At 41.1% G+C, this 19,372-nt stretch overlaps 1 protein-coding gene across 1 annotated transcript in view; it reads left to right on the forward strand.

Annotated features, from left to right (window-relative positions):
* HSD17B12 (hydroxysteroid 17-beta dehydrogenase 12) overlaps positions 1 to 10,513 on the forward strand; it is a 153,812-nt gene extending 143,299 nt beyond the window's left edge. Inside the window, exons 10-11 of the mRNA XM_026512081.4 lie at positions 8,640 to 8,789; positions 9,040 to 10,513. Of these exons, the coding sequence (XP_026367866.2) occupies positions 8,640 to 8,789; positions 9,040 to 9,144 (255 nt within the window). The 3' untranslated portion in view covers positions 9,145 to 10,513. The remainder of the gene's footprint in view (positions 1 to 8,639; positions 8,790 to 9,039) is intronic.
* Positions 10,514 to 19,372: the final 8,859 nt, after the last annotated feature.

Below are 19,372 nucleotides of genomic sequence, written 5' to 3' on the forward strand. Positions count from 1 at the left end.
TTCATTCTTTTTTTTTTTTTTTTTAAAGATTTTATTTATTTATTCGACAGAGATAGAGACAGCCAGCGAGAGAGGGAACACAAGCAAGGGGAGTGGGAGAGGAAGAAGCATGCTCATAGCAGAGGAGCCTGATGTGGGGCTCGATCCCATAACGCCGGGATCACGCCCTGAGCCAAAGGCAGACGCTTAACCGCTGTGCCACCCAGGCGCCCCAAGAAGTTCATTCTTGAGTAAGCCTTATCAAAAGTGTGCTTTTGGTATGTTGGTGAGGACTGTCTGTTCTCATTACTTCCCTATAATTAAAGCCTGGTCAGAATTATGCTTAACTCTTTCAAAAGGCAAAATCATAAGTGAGCTGACTGGCTAGTTGGTGGGTCCCACTACCAGCTCCTTCAGTATGCCACGTACCAACTAGCCATGAATGCTGAAAAAGTATAAGAAATAGCTAAGGCTAAGCCTGTTTCTTGAAATTATACTTCTTAAACTCGTATTCTGTAAAACCTTCACAAAAACAACAACAACAACAACAACAACAAAACACAAGCTGCCTTGTTTTTTAAAAACTTCTCATTTGGAAATAATTTCAAATCTACAGGAAAAACTATTAGAGTAATACAAAGAACATTTTACCCAGATTCACTTAATCTTCTGCAACTTACTCCATTTGCTTTATTATTGAAAGGTAAGTTGCATACGTCATGGTTCCTCACCGCTAAATACTTCCGTGTGCATTGCCAAGAAGAAGGATATTCTCTTATATAACCACAACACAGTTGTCAACTTCAGAGTTAACATTGATATAATATTTTTATCTAATTTGCTGTCTGTATTCCAGTTTTTTACTCCATAATATTCCTTATGGCATTTTTTATCCTCCAGTATAGAATTCAGTCTAGGGCGGCTGGGTGGCTCAGTTGGTTAAGTGTCTGCCTTCGGCTCAGGTCATGATCTCAGGGTCCTGGGACGGAGCCCCACATCAGGCTCCCTGTCCTGTGGGGGGCCTGCTTCTCCCGCTCCATCTGCCCCTCCCCCTGCTCATGCTCTCTTCTTTCAAATAAATAAATAAAATCTTAAAAAAAAAAAGAATTCAGTCTAGGATCAGGCACTCTATAGTTGTCCCGTCCCTTTAGTTTCCTTTAATCTGGAATGTATCCACAGCTTTTCATTGTTTTTGTGACATTGACATTTTTAAAGAGCAGAGTATGCGTCCTCTTCTTTTTGATTGAACACCGTTTATTTGGGGTTTATCTGATGCTTCCTCATGGTTAGATTCACGTTATGCTTTCCTGGCCAAAATGGCGCATGTGGTTTTCTATCTTTCTCAGGGCATCACGTCCAGAGACACATGCTATCCATCTGCCTTCATTGCTGCTGTTGACTTGGTTGCTTCATTCAAGGTGTTATCCCGTTTCTCTGCTGTATAGTTCCTGTCTTTTCCCGCGCACTACTAAGCAATCTGTAGGAGGCACTTTAAGACCAGGCAGATATCCTGCCCCCCTGTCAGTTTAGTGTCCCCTATGTTTAGCCTCCTGTGATGATTCCTCACAAACCCTCCTTATGAGGAGGTTTTTGATGCTGAAGAATTCATGAAGCCCTGCCTGGGTAGTTGGTCATTTCAAAGCAAGAAGTCACAGCTTCCTCAATCCAGGCCATGGTTCTATGCAGACCACATTTATCACTGGTATGCTTAGGGGCAGTGAGGAAGGGATGCTGGACTTGGCATCAGCAAACCAGGGTTTTAGTTCTGATATCACCAGTCAGTGGTCATCTGACCTACAGAAAGCCGCTTCATTACTTTGAGCCCTAGTCTCCCCTCTGGCAAGTGGGGACAAATGATGGGGCAGATATAAGAACACCAGAAATGGAATTGATACGCAAGCATGAAGATGAGAGGAAGGAAACTTGCATTTATTGAATATGTACAGTATGCTCCATGTTTCCCACTATTTTGTTACCTTATTTGAGATAGACCTCAACCTAGTTCCATTTTACAAATAGGAAACGAAGAACCAATAGGAGTTGTGGAGCTTATGTAAGGTCAATCCAGTGTGTCACACTGCGAATGCCTGCTACTGGCCAGGTCCTTAGCTAGGCAGGGAGGTAACAGAGGTCAGTAAGACACCGTCCTTGTCCTCAAGGCACACACGGAAAGAAAAGACAGGTATTTAAACATGACAAAGACAAGGGATAGTAAGTCCAAAACCACAAGTACGTATTGTGGGCCACGTTTCTTCAATCCAGACCTATTTAGAGGGTACCTAATAGTCTGGTAACTGGGGATACAGTGGCAAAAAGACGACAGAGACAGATGGATGTGGTAGAAACTTATGTTTGGTGGGGAGACGGACAATAAACAAGTAATGAGATAAACGAATGAGATGACGGTGTACAGTGATAAGCGCTATGGAGAAATTGGAGGAGGGTGACGTGTTCAAGAATGTGGGGAAGTATGGGGAATTTACTCATCTCTGGATCTGTACCCTGGGGTTGAATAACCCAAAGTCTGTGTTCTTTCTCTTTCTCACGGAGGTGTTTCTCTGCACCATACAGTTTTCTTCCTTGGAGCTGGGAAACCAAGTCTCTGGAAATGTTATCAACGAGGAGATCATTTGCTAACTGAAACCATCCCTTAGGGTTTAGTTTATCTGACTCTTTACCAGAGGACAGATGAGGACACAGGTCGAGGCCACGAAACCCAGAGAAGGTGGTTGTAGGTTTCAGCTGGCCTGAAAATGAAATGATTTTTCTCATTTTTAGCATGAGATTGCAGAAGAATACTCCATTTAGATGTGAACTTACCGTAATAGGGACATTCACTCGGCCCCCTTCTCTAAAGTTAACCACCATCCAGTGTTTTACTCTTCTTGGGTGGTGAGAGTTGGTGGTTTTGTTAATTCAACTAAATGTTGTTTTTAATCAGAATAAATTTAGAAAATAAGTAGGACACATCAAGATGAGGGAAAAAACAAAATTCAAGTTTTTTTTTAAATGAAAGAAGATATTCCTCTTTTATATTTTGTTAAATATTTATAGCTTAGAATAATCATGGAGATCTTTTGGGCTTCAGAGAGCTGGAAAGCTAAATACTGAGAAGTGGCTATCAGGATTGAAAACCGAATTCTTGATCCATTCTTCTTGTTAATTGTCAATGCCAATAAAAGAAGGTAATGGAGTGTGTCTTTGTTAGTGCAGATGGAATCTAAGTAGAACTATAAAGCAATATAATTCTCCCAGGAAATAATCATATCTGGTCAACTGCACCACCTTTGAGAAATGGCTCAAGAATAGTAACGTTAGTCCTGTTGGGGTCATTGGACTCTGATCCCTTCCAGCCACGTGAATCTCCATGTTTGTCATTGATAACATCTGTTTTGCTTGGCCCTTTGCAACAGTGTTGCACCCCAAGAACTAAAAACTTAAGGGATAATAATTTTAAGATGTAAGAGTGAGTGCAAAGAACTAACATAGCCAGGTGGTTACCTCAGGAGTCACTCTATAAATATGGTGTTCTTACACTTTTTTACAAGACATAAAAATTCAGCCAAGTTTTTCTTTTTAAATTTATTCTGAAAAATATAAATACTATAAACCTTAGAAAATACCAGAGTTCAAATCCTACACACTTTAACTGACAATATTTCATTTAATCCTCATAATAGTACAATAAGAAGGATGCTATATCCCCCAATTGCAGAGGGAAAAACTAAAGCTCAGTATTTTGGTCAAGATCAGACAATGAGTAAGTGGTCAAGTCCACCTGATTTCAAAACTGACATTCTCCCACCTCATACCCTACTGCCTTTTTCTCTCATACCCCAAATGCAGTGCATAGGGAAATCCTATTGACTTCAGTATCATTTAAACATATCCACTATCAGACCTCTTCTTGGGACCACCACGGCTACCACTAATTTAAGCCCCGTGATCACATGCTCTGAACATTTTGCAATACCTTCCTACCCAGCCTCCCCTCCTCCCATCCTTGCCAATAGCCCCCACAGTCTGCTCTCAATAGTCAGAGTGATCTCTTTAAAGACAAATCCAGGTCATTTCAGTTCTCTACTCAAAAACTGTCTTGTGACTTTTTAGTTTCTTTCAGAGTAAAATCATGAGTTCTTATGACCTACTATGTTCTGATTTCAAACCTTCCACATTTTCTCATCCCCTGCTGTTTCTCTGGCCTCCTTGCAGTTCCCCAAACACTTCAAGCACATGTCTACCTCAGGGCCTTTGTACTTCCTGTTCTTGCATTTGAAAAGGATCTTTACCCAGCTAGCCTTTTTGCTAGCTCTCTCCCTTCGCTGAAATCTTTGCTTGTATGTCACCACATCAAAGAGGCCTTTATTGGTCACCTGCAGGAACAGCTTCTGTCACCTCTGTCCTTACTCAGGCTTATTTTTCTTTTTATCATCACCTCCCAGTGTAGTATCATTTTTTACTACTTGTTTATGTCTTTGTGCCCCACTCCCCCGCCCAAGATATAAGCTCTATAAAATTAAGGACTTTGCTTTTGTTCACAACTGTATTCCACTGCTTACAGCAGTGTCCTCATAGGTTCTCAGGAAATGTTTGTTGTTACACAGATGTTTTTGTATGATATTACACAGTTTTTCCTTTTGTTATGTGAATGTTAACGTATAAATTCTACATATTTGGAGGTAGGTCATTTGTAAGATTATCAGCCAGCCAGTTTTTTATCAAGGATCTTCTTTGTACAGAACATACATTTTAACTCCTGCATTTGGGGCTTTGGTGCTAAGGTTTATACGTAATGTTACTGTGCGGCCTTTGCTCGATGCCGTGTAATCAGGGGTCTCTGCCGCATCAGAGTGATGAGATAAGCAAGAACCCTTTCGTGGAAATGCTCATCTCATGGCCTGCAAGTAAAATAACAGCAGCTCCCCAGATTAGGGTCTGTGTACATGGTTACCGGTGTGCTGGAGGATATCGGGTCCGGAAATGGAAGATGAATACACAGACGCAGGAGAAAAGGTTCACTAAAATGCCTCCTCAGAGCCACAGCCTCTGCCTTAAGAATGTGTGCCGATCACACTGGTGAGCGTAATGCTCATGTGCAGATCAGACGTCGTGGCCAGAATCCCATATTGGGCAAATGGACTGGAGTCTGGTGTCCTTTGGATCCAGGTTTTCCAAAGCCTGGTTGTGAGTTGTTCTGGTCGTTTTTAAATTCAATAAGGCATGTTTAGTATAAGTGACAACATGAGAGACGCTCTACACCTGAAGTTACAAGGTTCAGAATTTGGTTCTCGAATACCTGCCACGCAGTGTTGGGCCTCCATCTTTCCGGTACTCCGTGACTAAGTTACAGTCGCCTTTGGAGTCAGGCCCCCTAAATTGTTTCGTAAGGACCAGATTACCTAAGCAGCTATTCCAGTGGGTGAGGAAAGAAAAGGTAACATGTTGTCTCCAGGGATTTGTTTTTTTAAAAAGCAGGCCGAGGGGCGCCTGGGTGGCTCAGTCGGTTATACATCTGCCTCGGCTCAGGTCATGATCCCGGAGTCCTGGGTTCGAGCCCCACATTGGGCTACCTGCTCAGCGGGGAGTCTGCTTCTCCCTCACCCTCGGCATCTCCCCCTGCTTGCGCTCTCTGTCTCTCTCAAATAAATAAATAAGTAAAATCTTTTTTAAAAAAAATGAAAATGAAAAAGCAGGCTGAATAAGGACAAGACATCAACAGCTTTGCTTTATGGCCTAATTATTGTCACTTTGGGATTCTACGACCCCGGAAGAACAGGGCGCTTGCCTGCTGCTGTGGTTGCGAAGACCCAGGTGGTTTCCAAGTGGTAATCTTTCTGATGGGAAACTTTTGAGCTTAAGCAACTTGGAAAATTTGTTCTGCCCAAAATACTTCGTGTAGAAGGGCGACCGTATTCTCCACCTGTTCACTGTAATGTTTCCATGAGCAGGCAGGAAAATGGATTAATTTAATTATTGTTTATTCTGGTTTTGGTGAACTCTTGAAGGATGAACCTAGATGACACTTTGAGGTACATTTCTTTATTTTACACATAACTTAAAATACTTTGTAAATTCTTGGCAAGTAGCTAGCCCTATAAGTTTATCTTAGTTTAGATAGATGATCTTGCTTAAGCTTCAGAATATCTAAAATTTCACATCATATTATACTGGTGGCTTCCTGGTGTAATTAATTTTCCGGACTGAGCAGCGGAAAGGGGACCCCAGTCCAGTTCTTCAGTGCCGTGCACACTGAGGTGTCCTGTTGCTAAGTCACTCAGCAGATCTGTGCGCCTGTCCCGTGTGCTGGGTACTGCTCTGAGCACTGGTAGTATGATGGTGAAGAAGACCATGTTCACATAGAGCTGATACTCTAGAAATCACTACTGTCCAAGGGATTGGGTTTAGTTTTCTGTTCCACTTAGCTTTCCTCTGCCGCTGCTCCACACGTTTCTGACACCTGAACCATACTGAACAGCTTGCAGTTGCCTGAGAACATCATGTTCTCTCTCCTTTTCTTTGCTCCTGCTATTCTCATTACCCGAAACGTTCTTCCCTTGTTTGTTTACCTGTCAAAGTCCTCCACTTTAAGACTTAGCTCTAAAGTTATTTCGTCTCCAAATCCTTTGCATCTTCTGCTAAGCCATGTTAACTGCCTTGATTTTAAGCCATTGTCGGAAATAAATACCCTTTCCAGAACAGAATTTACATTTCTTCGTTGGAAAAACATAGCTCAACTTGGGATTTCTAGGCATGTGTCTCTTGCCTCCGCTTCCGGAGCTAGGAGGTTCCCTAGGCTCCCTGAATGGTTTAGCTGAATGCTGAGTGAACTTGTGGCACCATCAAGTGGTCCAGCCAGGCAGTGCCACTTAAATTCTTCTGCAAGATCCAAATAGTCCAATTTATGCCATGTATCTACAGAGAGAGGGAGAGTGATAATATCATTACGTAATTGGAAGGTATAGTTATCAGACCATCTTCATCTGGAGACACTCAGAACTTTACAGTACCCTTGGCAGGCTTGTGATCCATAGACGGAAATGGGTTTTTAAATCTTCCTTTTTTGTAACCAGGAAACCTGAGACAGAGACGTGACGCGGCTCGCTTACGTGTCTCCATTACTCGAGAGAGTGCACGTGCATATGCTTGCTTCTGCTTTGTTTGCCAGTCGGCTTGGTAAATGGTTTTCTTTCCTGACCTACTGTTAGAGTCTCAGTGGACTCTTCATGTCATACTGTATCCTTGCTGCAACGTGGCTTTCAAATTAAAGACCTTTTTGACAAAGTATTTTTGCTCAGTGAGTGGGGGATACGTGGATAGGGATAAATTCTCAAAAACCAAGAGTGACTTAATCACAGGTGGCCCAGGTATTGAGGTACTTGGGGGACGTTCGTTTACTTAGTGCGGGTTTGCGGCTGCAGGCACATCAGAGAAAGATGGAAAGAGCCTGTACTCAGGCCCCTGGGTCCTTGGTTCTTGCCAGGCGGGCTGGACTTTCAGCTCCCATGTTCAGCAGGGTGGGTTGTATTCCTTGACTCATACTTGGGAGTGGGAAAAGGTCAAAAACCAACCAAACAAAAACCCCGAAGAGACATGGGAACATTCCTTCCATGTTCCTGCTCTCAGCAGGAAGGAAGTGTCTAGTCTGGAACACATCTCAATTTTATTTCTATCTCTTGTGAAGTTTTTGATTTGGACCGCCAGGTATTATTAGATCCTCTTCTTCAACAGAAGTGTCACTGTCATTGATACCGTTTCCTCTCATGCACACACCATGAACAGAATACATTCACTCTTCAGTGAACAACCAAGCCCAACTTATTTCAAACTATAGAAGGAACCTCTCGTGTCATGACTCAGGACCTGTTGTAATAGGGTCTCCTTGTGTTCTATGTTGAATCCTATCCAAATGTATCAAGCATAAGCAATAAAGAACGTGACGCTAGTTAAGTTCTTCTAACAGGTAGTGTTCAGATCTGTCATCCCACGCCACTCCCGTCAAGGGTCTCTCAGTTACCCAGGCTGTTTTCATATGGTTTTAGTGTCTCCCCGCCACAAAGAAAAAAGAACAAAAGGGGGGGAGGGGAGATCCTATCTTATCAGTAGTAAAACTCAGGCACAGAGTGGTAAGAAACTAGGGAGGAAGCGTAGTGGCTAAAGTCTGAGAAAGGGAAATGCTTGGTTTAGAGGCACCAACGCCGATAGGACCATCTTAGCCGCAGAGTAGGAAGAAGATGAGCGTTCTCTATAGGAGGATAAAATGTCAAAAATCTTCATGGTGGCTTCGTAACAAAGTTCAGTTTAGTCAGAGTAGAAAGAGTATCCTGTCCGGAACCTCTGCTCTCCAAGTTTGTTTAAGTGCCTTCTTTTTAAAGGTACAAAAAGGTCTATTTCTGCTTATTTTTAATACTTTCTCAGTCTCATTGATAGATTGCCTTCTTACAGTTGACTTTCTGCTGTCACGTATTCTCCCAAGCTGGCTTTAGATGTGCTTCTCTCCTCTCTCTCTAAAGATACACACTTTAGATGTCACCAAAATGTTTCTGTTTCTGCCACTAAGAGCAATCAAGCGTCATTGAATTCTTCGTTTGTGGTCTTCCTAATCAACAGCATGTTTTTTGTTTTTGTTTTTTGTGGTGGGGGGGCGTGTGTCGCCTTTCCAGAGTGTCCTGCCGTACTACGTAGCTACAAAGCTGTCGAAGATCCGAAAGCCGACCCTGGATAAGCCGTCTGCTGAGACATATGTGAAGTCCGCCATGAGAACAGTGGGCTTGCGGTCCCGGACCGCTGGGTACCCGGTCCATTCTCTCATGGTATGTAGCGTGGCAAGTCTCAGCTCAGCACTTTGGGGTTTTTTGCCCTCCGAGTCACAAAATAGCATGTGATGTATTAGCATCTATACCTTGTCGAGACTTACTAATGAGGCATCTGTGTTTTATTTTAAACACCCAAGAACTTTAAAATTTACCGACAGAACAAAAGTAGAGTAAAACATTAGATCAGATGCCTACATTAGCCCAAATTATAGGCTGTCGTTACATATCTCCCCATTTCTCTCCCTAGGACTCAATACTTTCAGTCATGCCTACCTGGCTGTATTTTAAAATGACCATGAATTTAGGCAAGTCCACGCGGGCTCGCTATATGAAGAAAGCGAAGAAGAACTAAGCTTCGGTAACTGCACTGAGTAGCTTGGCCGGGTGCGCCAGCTTACGCGTGTTTACGGCAAGGCACCCATCCCTCTCCAAAGTCTGTGGTTGTCATTTTATCAGTTACTAACAAGGCTGAATGTTGTCATAGTTGGGAGGAAAGCAGAAGTTGCTTTCAGGAGTTCTGGACATATATTTTGAATACTACCAGGAGTTATTTTGAAGTTTAATACAAATGCTCCTAACAAATGGACATAGAACCAACACTAGCAAGAACAGTGTAATGCGAAGGAACATGATTTTGGAAAATCACAGAATGACAGAGTCAGAAATAATGCTTCAATGGTTTCATCAGGCCCAAAATACCATTGATGATGGTTCTTGTATTTTCTCTGAATTATACTTTAAAAAGTAAAGGCCAGCTACCTTTTTTGTTTGTTTGTTCTTAACACTTTGAGGGAGTAGAGATTAACTGATTCACTCATGGGAGGACACACTGTAATATGCATCGCTGTGAGGTTTTCTAAAAGTGTGTCCCAATTTGTACATTTCTGTGGAAATTTTTGTTCTCAAAGGTAGCTAATGGCATAAAAATAATACACGAAATATGGAGTTCCTTTTGACACATGAAGCCTGCTAATATATGCTTTTCTCTAATACATATTTCTTCTCACTTTAAATGCATGTAAATACTGAAGGCTAGATGGTATGATTTAAAAGGTAAATGGATCAAAAAAATACATTGAGTTGAGGAGCCACGCACGGTGCCACTAAAACCCTGATCCAGGAGAGTGGCCTGCTTGGCGCCCCACCTGCTTTGTTTCTGCACTGCACCAATCCTGTTCGCATATGTGACCACAGGCTATTCCTCAAACGGTAATGATAATGGAGAAGTGACCTTAGACTTTTAAATCGATACCCTGTAGATAGCAATCTGACTAGTTTTAATAAAAGATGATATAACTACAGTGTTGATTGAAAATCCATTTCTTCGGTGCTTGAAATTAAGGCTGTTTTTACACTGGCTTACTGTATATTAGGACTTACTTTTATCCTGCTCCATAACTTGTTTGAGGGAAATCACCAAGAAATAGTTCAATGAAACATGTTACACAGAAGGGAGGTCTTTACCAAGGCTGTGGTTCCTAAGCTCTGAGTTTTAAGCACCAAGAGATTTGTCAAAAAAAAAAAAAAAAGTAATTGAGATGTTTAGGTGTTTCTAGCTTTTAATTTTGCTGGCTAAGGACATAAAACAAAAACAGGAAGATCCAAAGTACTATCTGCTATTAGCATCACTATATAGAAGAAAAGACATTTTAGCACCCAAAAAATTAAGAACATAATCTCAGAATCATTTAAATTGAATAAAGTTAGTTTTATGAAAAACATACTGCTTTTTTCTCTCTCATTTTGTTGTTGAAATGGTGCAACCACAGTGACCTGGGTGATACTTTATTTGCTTTCACACGTTGGTTGGTTGACCACCGTGGGTGGTAGTTTTCGGTGGAGTTGGTAGCACCGGGGAGGGAGGGATCGATGGACAAGCATACAGAATATGTTCTCTTCCATTCAAGTGAGCAAATGGTTGCTTTCTGACCAGGAAATCCTGGCCTCAAGACTTCTGAGCTGTAGCTTTTACTACTTCAACTTGGCAAGTGCCCTCTTGTAGTCAGCACTCAAGACGGAAGATAATGACATGAAAATCTGTTTCTAGGCACATGAAAAAATTCATTAAAAGAGAACCCAGCATACTCCAAGCTTTCAGAATAGTGGAGCACAGTTTTTAGACTTAACTTTATATCAACTTGATGTTATAGTCTGATGTGTGCTGGATAAGGTTTGAACTCGAGAGAGTAGGGTAAAAGAATGATTTGTGCAGAATCAGCTCACTGCGCAACACAGGGAGCTAGACTTTAATTTCTTGTTCTTTCATTGTTTCTGTGCGGTAGCATGGGGGGAACACAAGAGGAATTATCTTGCCCACATAATGATGTCGCCATTCTGATTTGTCTCTGTGCCAGTCCCCCATGCACTGGGAATAAATACAGATGTTATTATTGTCTCGATTTCCTCAAATGTGGTTCTGCCCTAAATAGATGAATTCCTCGCATGTGATCATTGATTGCATTGAAATACGACAGAACTGAACTTTAGATGGAGTGAACGTCCGTGCAGACACCAGACAATGGTGCCGAAGCAGTGTGGAAGAGGAGATTTATAGTGACACCTTATGAGAATGAAATGAGCTTAAGTTGTACCCTAATTTTTAAAAAAATCTATTGACACCAAAAATTACCTGAGATTTAGGGGGTCCTGGATTCTGCTACTTTGATCTGTAGTCACAGTGTCAAAGGAAATTATCACAGCTCTTTATTGAATATGTTGGAAACTAATTCAATTAAAAAATGTTTAAGGACTCACTACCTTGTACTTTGATACTCATCTCATGACGAAAACATATACATATGGACAGAATTTAAATTCCCTCTTGGAACGTAATTCTTTCTGTAGAGGTTTATGTGGAGACATCTGGAAGTGGAACATTGTGTCCAGCATGAACACAAACATATTAAGCGAAACCATGTTAATGTGACGATGGCATATTACAACTTTGCAGTCTCCTTTTACTTGTGTCACTGAAAAGCAAGCAAAATGGGTACTACAAATGATAATCCTAAAAGGATATAAGGCAAGCTTGTCTTTCTTACTACAAAAGTTTCTAGACATAATGTTGTGTGCATTTAATGAGTGCTAACCACATGCTATTTACCCTTCTGGAGGCTGGAGAAACTACGGTGAACAAAGGGACAAAAATTTTTGCCCCTGTAGAGCTTACATTTGACCTGGGGGGAGGGGAGGCAAGCAAAGGAGGAAGACAGGTTAAAAGAGAAGAAAGAAAGATAGAGTAACATATTGTGAGTGCTTTGTGCTATGGGGTGAGGGGAAATGAAGCAAGGTAAAGAAGATGGCGAGTCAATGTATGTAGGGTAAGAGTGGGAGGCTTGTGTACTCATGGTGGCAGTGGAGAGAGGTGGCATTTGAACAGTCTTGGGGAGGTCTTTCAGCTATGTGGGAGAAGGCCAAATCAGGCAGACCAGCCTATGCAAAGAACCCAAGGAGAGTGTGTGCCTGGTATGTTCCAAGAATGGCTAGGAGTACATACATATTAAAGTATATACTGTGTAAAGTCTTGGCTGAAGATTTCAGAGACCTTGTTTAGTTTAGTTATGACTCTCTGGTATGAAATAACCTTTACATTCTTGGTCATAATTCACTATCTTTGTACTGCTGAATTCAATTTGCTGGTATTTTATTTGGAATTTTTGCATCTATATTTAGGAAATTGGTTTGTAATCATTTTCATATTTGTCTGGCTTTCATATCAATATTATAACTTCATTAAATGAGCTGGGAAGTGTTCCTTATTTTACTATGCTCTGGAAGACTAACAGATTAAAGCAATCTTTTTCCTTGAAAGTTTATAAAACCATCTGGCCCTAGTATGTATTTGTGGGAAGATCTTTAACTACTGATTATGTTGCTTTTGTGGTAATAAGACTACTCAAGCTTTCTATTTTTTCTTGAGTCAATTTTGGAAAAAAAAAAATTTCTAAGCAATGACTCATTTTTTCCCCAAATGTATTAGCATAGTGTAACTTGAGGAATCTTTGATTTTTTTAAGCTTTCTCTTTCCTTTCCCAATATTCTTTGTGTCTTACTTTCTTTTCCTTGACCATTTTGCTAGAAATTTGTCTCCTTTATTAGTTTTTAAAGAAGCAGCTTTTGGCTTTGTTGATCCTCTCTGCCCTTTTCACTGTATATTCTGATTTCTGGCAATGTATTCTATTATTTTTCTTATTTCATAAATTGAATGTTTCATTCATATTTAACATTTTTTTCTATTCTGACATAAACATCTGTTCTAATCTTAATTATCTTTTGCTACATCCCACAATTGGGGATGTGTGTGTGTATACATAAACATGCATATACACACATTCTTTTTCAGTGCTAATATTTGAAAGTTTATGGCTTCTTTGACCTATGAATTGTTTCAAAATGTTTTTAAAAGCACAAATTCAAATTTTTATAAATGTTATTTCCTTTTTAAAAAAACTTGTGTTGGTATCACCATTAATCAGACAATTTTATATTTTGTGCATTGTGTTATCGTGGACTGAAGATACAACACTTATGTGGTATTCCTGCCAAAAATGTATAACCTGAACCTAATCACACTTGATCTTAGCCAAAAGACCGAGAAGCGATAACCTGAACCTAGTCAAAAAGAAATATCAGAAAAATCTAAATGGAAGGATATTCTACAAACAACCAACTTAAATTTGTCAAAAGTTTCAGATTAAAGAAAACTAAAGAAATGTAACAATTAAATGTTGTATGATCTTGGATTGAATCTTGATTAAGAATGACATTTTCGAGACAATGGGTAAGATTTGAGTAAGGTCTGTAGATTAGATAATAGCATTGTGTCAGTGTTAATTTCCTGAGTTTGATCATTGTACTGTGGTTATTCAAGAAAAAGCTCTTGTTTTGTAGCTACTAAATACTAGATGCTAAAATACCAGAGTATTTAGGGATAATGGTACATTATCTATGCAACTTAATCTCAAAAGGTTCAGAAAAAATTATGTATACAGAAAAAGGTAAAGCAAATGTGTTAAAATATTAACATTGAAAGAATCTAGGTGAAAGGTGATATATGGGAATTCTGTGCTTTGCAAAATTCCTGTAAATCTGAATTTTTTTAGAATAAAAAGTGAAACTTTTGTTATTGATTTCTAAATAATTGCACTGTGGTCAAAGAATATGTGGGTATGACACCGCTTGGGCAAGTTATAACCTTTCTCTACCTCAGTTTTGCCTTCTGAAAAATGAGACTAACAGCACCTGGCTTGTGGATTGTTGGTGAGCAAAAATTTGTATTTTTAAAGTACTCAGGATCTAGCCTGGCATAAAGTAAATATATATATAAATGTTGTAGTAGGCTGTATAATGGCCCCCAAAGGTACCAGATCTGAAACCCTGGACCCTGTAAATGCTATCTTACGTGGAAAAAGGCCTTTGCAGATGTGATTAAGTTGGAGGCTCTTAAGATGAGATTATCCAGATGGGCCCTAAATGGAATCATAAATATCCTTAATAAGAGGAAAATGACACACAGAAAAGGAGAAAGCAGTATGACGTCGGAGGCAGAGATTGGAGTGATGCAGCCACAAGTCAAGGAATGCCGTCGGCCACCAGACACTGTTAGAGGCCAGCATTGGATCATTCCCCAGAGGTTCCGGAGGGTTGAGGACCCAGCTGACACCTTGATTTTGGCCTACAAATGATTTTGGACTTTTGGCCTTCCGAACTGTGAGAGCAATCTTATTTTAAGCCACTGAGTTTATGGTAATGTTACAACAGCCATAGGGAACTAATACAAATGTAAACCTTTTATTTTTACCCATTCTTAGAAAGTTTTTGAGATGTACTTTATGTGTAGGTATGGCCACTTTTTAAAAAAAAAATTTACTTGAATTCAATTAACATATACTGTATTATTAGTTTCAGAGGTAGAATTTAGTGTCTCATCGGTTGCATACAATGCCCAGTGCTCCCCCTACCCCCCTTCCCTCCAGCAACCCTCAGTTTGTTTCCTATGATTAAGGGTCTCTTACGATTTGCCTCCCTCTGTTTTTTAAAATGTACCATATGAGCTTAAGAAGAATGTTTATTTACGATTGTTTTTTTCTTCATGTGTACTTTAAGCTTATGAATTGTTTAAATCTCCCATGTCTTTACTAACGTTTGTTTGCCTGACTTGTCAATAATTGAGAGAAGTATTTTGAAATCTCTCACTGTAAAGATGGCTTTTCAAATTCCCCTGTTTTACCAGTTTTTGCTTTATACATTTTGAAGCCATCTTGTTAGGTGAATAAAGTTTGGAATCATGCCTTCCACTCTTTTTTTTTTTTTGGTCCTGTAGTGACAGCCTTATTGCTAATGTTTTTTTGCCTTAAAATCTGTTTTCCGTGATACCAAACTAGCTATCGCTGCTTTATTTTGGTTAGTATTTAGCAGTATATATTTTTCAGTTGTTTTACTACCTATCTTTCTATGTATTTATGTGATTCTGTCATGTAAATACCAATTATCTATTGAAAATCTACAAGTTTCACATGTTTTCTTCTTTTCCTGTTTTTATAAATATTCATAAAAGTTGTTCTAAAGTTGTCTGCTTATTCCTACATTTGGATCATCTATTAGATCTACTTAGGTGTTTTTTTCTCTTGATCCCAGGGCCCCAGGATTATGACCAGAGCTGAAGGCAGACGCTTAACCCACTGAGCCACCCAGGCACCCCTTCATTGTGTTTTTAACTTTCATTGTTATACTTTGTTCTTTTTCAAAAATAGCTCTGCATTTTTGATGATTTTGAACTAATGTTTTTAATACTTTCATTTATTTAAATATTAAGCATTCTTATGTTGTGTATGTAGTAGTTCCAACAGTCCAATAATTTTTTAAAGATTTATTTATTTTGAGAGAGAGAAAGCTTGCATAGGAGTGGGGGGGTGGGGCAGAGGAAGAGGGGGAGGGAGCAAGTGGTATTAGGAGTCTGAAAGATTTAAGGCCACTTTTTAACATGTCCAGTTTACCTTGTGTTATTCCATGCATGGGAGTAACTTGGGTTCATGTCTTTCATTGGTGCACCCACCCTGGTGCAAATGCTGGCTGCCTTTGGCTACCAAGCGCTACGCAACCTATGGAAAAGCTGTAAGGGGAAGCTCACATGAATACTCTATTTAATAGCTATGCTGTCTTTGGTTCTTTCAGGGCAAAAGACAACCTAGACACATCAGTTTAGTTTTTGTGCTTCTCTATATAATGAATTTCCTTCTAAAAAGTGGATAATTTATTCCAGGGCATGAGGGAAAATATTCCATTAATCATTCACTTAATAATTTCAGGTGCTTTTAAATTTCTTTAGTAATAAGCTTTTGTTGAATATTTGCTTATCAGCATCCTAACCACTTGAAAGAAGATATCCCTGCCTTAGGCACACACCAAAAACATGGTCTCAGCAACGGCTTCAAAGTATTCTGCAAGATGGAAAGGAAGGGAAGGAAGGGAGAATGAGTGTCTAATGTTAGTCATAGGCTTCATACCATATATGAACATTGAATGCTTACTATGCCTCTCAAGGTCTGCATGGTCTGACTCCTTTCTACCCCATCTCAAAGAACCCCCTCAACTACTTACAGGAACCCTCTTCCTATAGGAACCCTCTGTCAGTCTCTCCAATATGTCCCTTCACTTACTGTGATAGAGAGATTGCAGAAATGGCTCCAATACTGTACTCCTCCCAGTATCCAGACTCTGCAATGTGACTTTGCAACAACTGCAGTCAAGAGGGGAAGTCTATTTCCCCACTCCTTCAACTTGGTTTAGCTTGCTTTGGCCAGCAAATGAAGTGCTTTTGTGCCACTTCTAAGCCTAGGCCTCAAGAGATGTGTTTGTACACGTCTTCCCTGATACCACTATTGGAACATGCCTGGTGAGCTTGTTCAAGGACAAGACAGCACATGGAGTCAAGGCCAGTCTAGATCGGCCAACCCCCAGCTAGTGATGCACCAGCTGCATCAAATCCAAATCAGAACTCCCAACCAACACAAGAGTCCGCATACACTGGGGATATTACTCCACTAGGCCAGGTTCCCCATGAGAGTCTCATGTCAAATATGACAACTATAATGTTTGTGTATTTTAAAAATGTCTACCTCTCCTGCTAGACTGTAACCTCCATCGGGCAGAGCCAGGTCTGTCTTTGATCACTACTTCGTCCTTAGTATCTAGCACAGTGCTAGCTACAGTCAGTACATGACATTTGAATAAAGACTTGGCTGACATCACAGTTCATAGACTCGAAATAATGTGGTTCACACGGCTCTGAGGACTTGGTGACTCTAGAGAAGAATCTGCTAAACCATCTAGATAAAGCCATCAAGAACGATTTATAACCTAGGGTCTGACCAATCCTTCACTTTCGAAGTCTCTGGAAGAACCCAGCTATTAGGCCCCAGGAAATGGTGCCATGTATCATTCCAGGAATAGTCCTGTCTTTCCTAATTTGGCTTTTCTTCTGCCATGTATTTGCGGAGGAGTGTATGGTGACCTCATGTAGCATTATGGTTCAGTTTTTTCCCTTTGTAAATGGGACTAATAGTTAGAAAATTGGATCAGTGTATGCATATAACTTGGCCTGCTCTCAGGAAATGTTAATATTATGTGCTATTATTTAGAAATCAGATGCGTAAATGTTGCCTACTCATTTCAGGAGTAATGTGACTATCAATATCTTTTAGCCACCGAACAAACGCTCCATACTGTTTGAAACTCTGACATAACTCCCTGTTTGCCATAATGCCTTCACTGATGCCTGTAACCTCTAGTGACCTTTCCTGTCCTGGATATTTGTCTGCTGTCCGCAATTTCACATCCAATTATATTGTCCTTTAACTGTTCCTCACAGTTGATACCATGGTTTCCTGGCAGATTTTCTCTCGAGCAGCATCTGCAGTTGTGCTGCGTGTTGAATGGGAGGAGTTCCTGTCTGGAGTCTGGGGAAGCATCCTGTCCTCCTCAACATTGGTTAGAGTTGGTGGAGACTTGAAAGCCTCCGTGCCAGCACGCTGTAGAGTTGGCAGGCTCCTGCCCCACTCTCCCCCCTTCCAGCTGGGAACCGCCAAGCCTCTGGCAGTGAGACACGGGCTGGGAATTTCTCTATGCAGTACCTTCGCTGAGCTATTAGCATGATGTGCCATTATTTTCCTTGGATTGGATTTTCTCCAGAACTCTCAGCAGGCACTCCGCAAGCAGCATATGATCGAAACAGGCAATGTTTGGCAAGAGTCTGGTGTGAAAATCAGCAACTGAAAATAGGCTGGAGTGTGTAGCTCACTCAGAATCCTGCTGGTAAGAGCTACCAGCATTTAAGCATCTATCAGTTTTGCCATCCAAGGGATGAGGTATCTGTTGAGTGAGAAGTAGTCACCTGCAGAAAACAGGCAGCTAGAAAAGGCAGAACTCTGGCAGGTTCTTGGAAGATGAAACAAGGCGCTGTTACATACGCAAGTTGCTCGGCCCTGCCCCAGACCCACTAACCCAGAATCTCGACGGGCGGCCTGGAATGTTCATTTTTCACAAACATCCCCTAGGGACTCCAATGCAGAGTCTTCCAACCATACGCTGAGAAAATGCTGGTTTCAGAGTAGAGGCAAGGCAACCAAATCAGCATGACCTACTGCAACTTTGGGAAGGCTGTGTCGGGTGAAGGGAGACAAGAAAGCAGCTCGGGAGTAAAAGGCCAGGGATGATAGTAAGGATCCAAATCAGAGCCGAACCGATTACCTACAGTTTAAGGCCAACCCTGGGGCCAGCCACTTGCTAGCTATTGCTCCCAACCCCTGATATCACAATCACACTGTAACAGGAATCAAACAGGAGACAGAAATTGTATAGTTTCAGTGGAAAAAAACTAGTAACCATAATAGGGTATCATCTAAGAATACAGAAACAGGAGGTAGAGGGAGCAGTCACTACCGGCATCCAGGTCCAGGCAGGCGCGCACGCACGCACGCGTACACATACACACACACACACACACACACACACACACACACCATCAAGGAAGGCACAAATCTGGGAGTGCTCTCCCACCCGTTGGGAAGTTCAGATCTATGCTGCGCATTTCAAGTCACCTGTTCCAGGTGAGGGTTTCACGGGGTTTTCAAGCAAAGGACCGCTCATCTCCTCAGACCGCAGGAGAGTAAGCTACTTCCACTGCCTCGGGAGGTTCAGGGTGCCTTGGGTGTCCAAGGAACATCAGTTTCCTCTAGGTCCAAGCAGATGTCACTATTTCACAATTTGGGATCCCATTCCTTCCCAGTCGATGCCTTAGCTTCACAAGAGGAACTTAACAAGGCTGCAGATTCCACTAACGTTGCAATTCAGCCCACAAAGAGATGCCAAACACTGCTGGCTGCTCTGCATTGCATAGCCAGCTGAGAGGAGCCCTCTGGAGTCAGGAAGAACCCCTTCCTCCTCTAATGTCCCTCCAGCACCCTCTACTGATGACGCTTCACATCGGACCAAATGGCAAGGGAGAAATGTCCCAGTATTGCAAGCAGGGCAGGGGAGGATGGGTTTGGAGCTGAGAATCAGTGGGCTGATAACTGGCAAGG

This window comes from Ursus arctos, unplaced genomic scaffold (genome assembly GCF_023065955.2).
Source record: "Ursus arctos isolate Adak ecotype North America unplaced genomic scaffold, UrsArc2.0 scaffold_23, whole genome shotgun sequence".
Classification (NCBI taxonomy): domain Eukaryota; kingdom Metazoa; phylum Chordata; class Mammalia; order Carnivora; family Ursidae; genus Ursus; species Ursus arctos.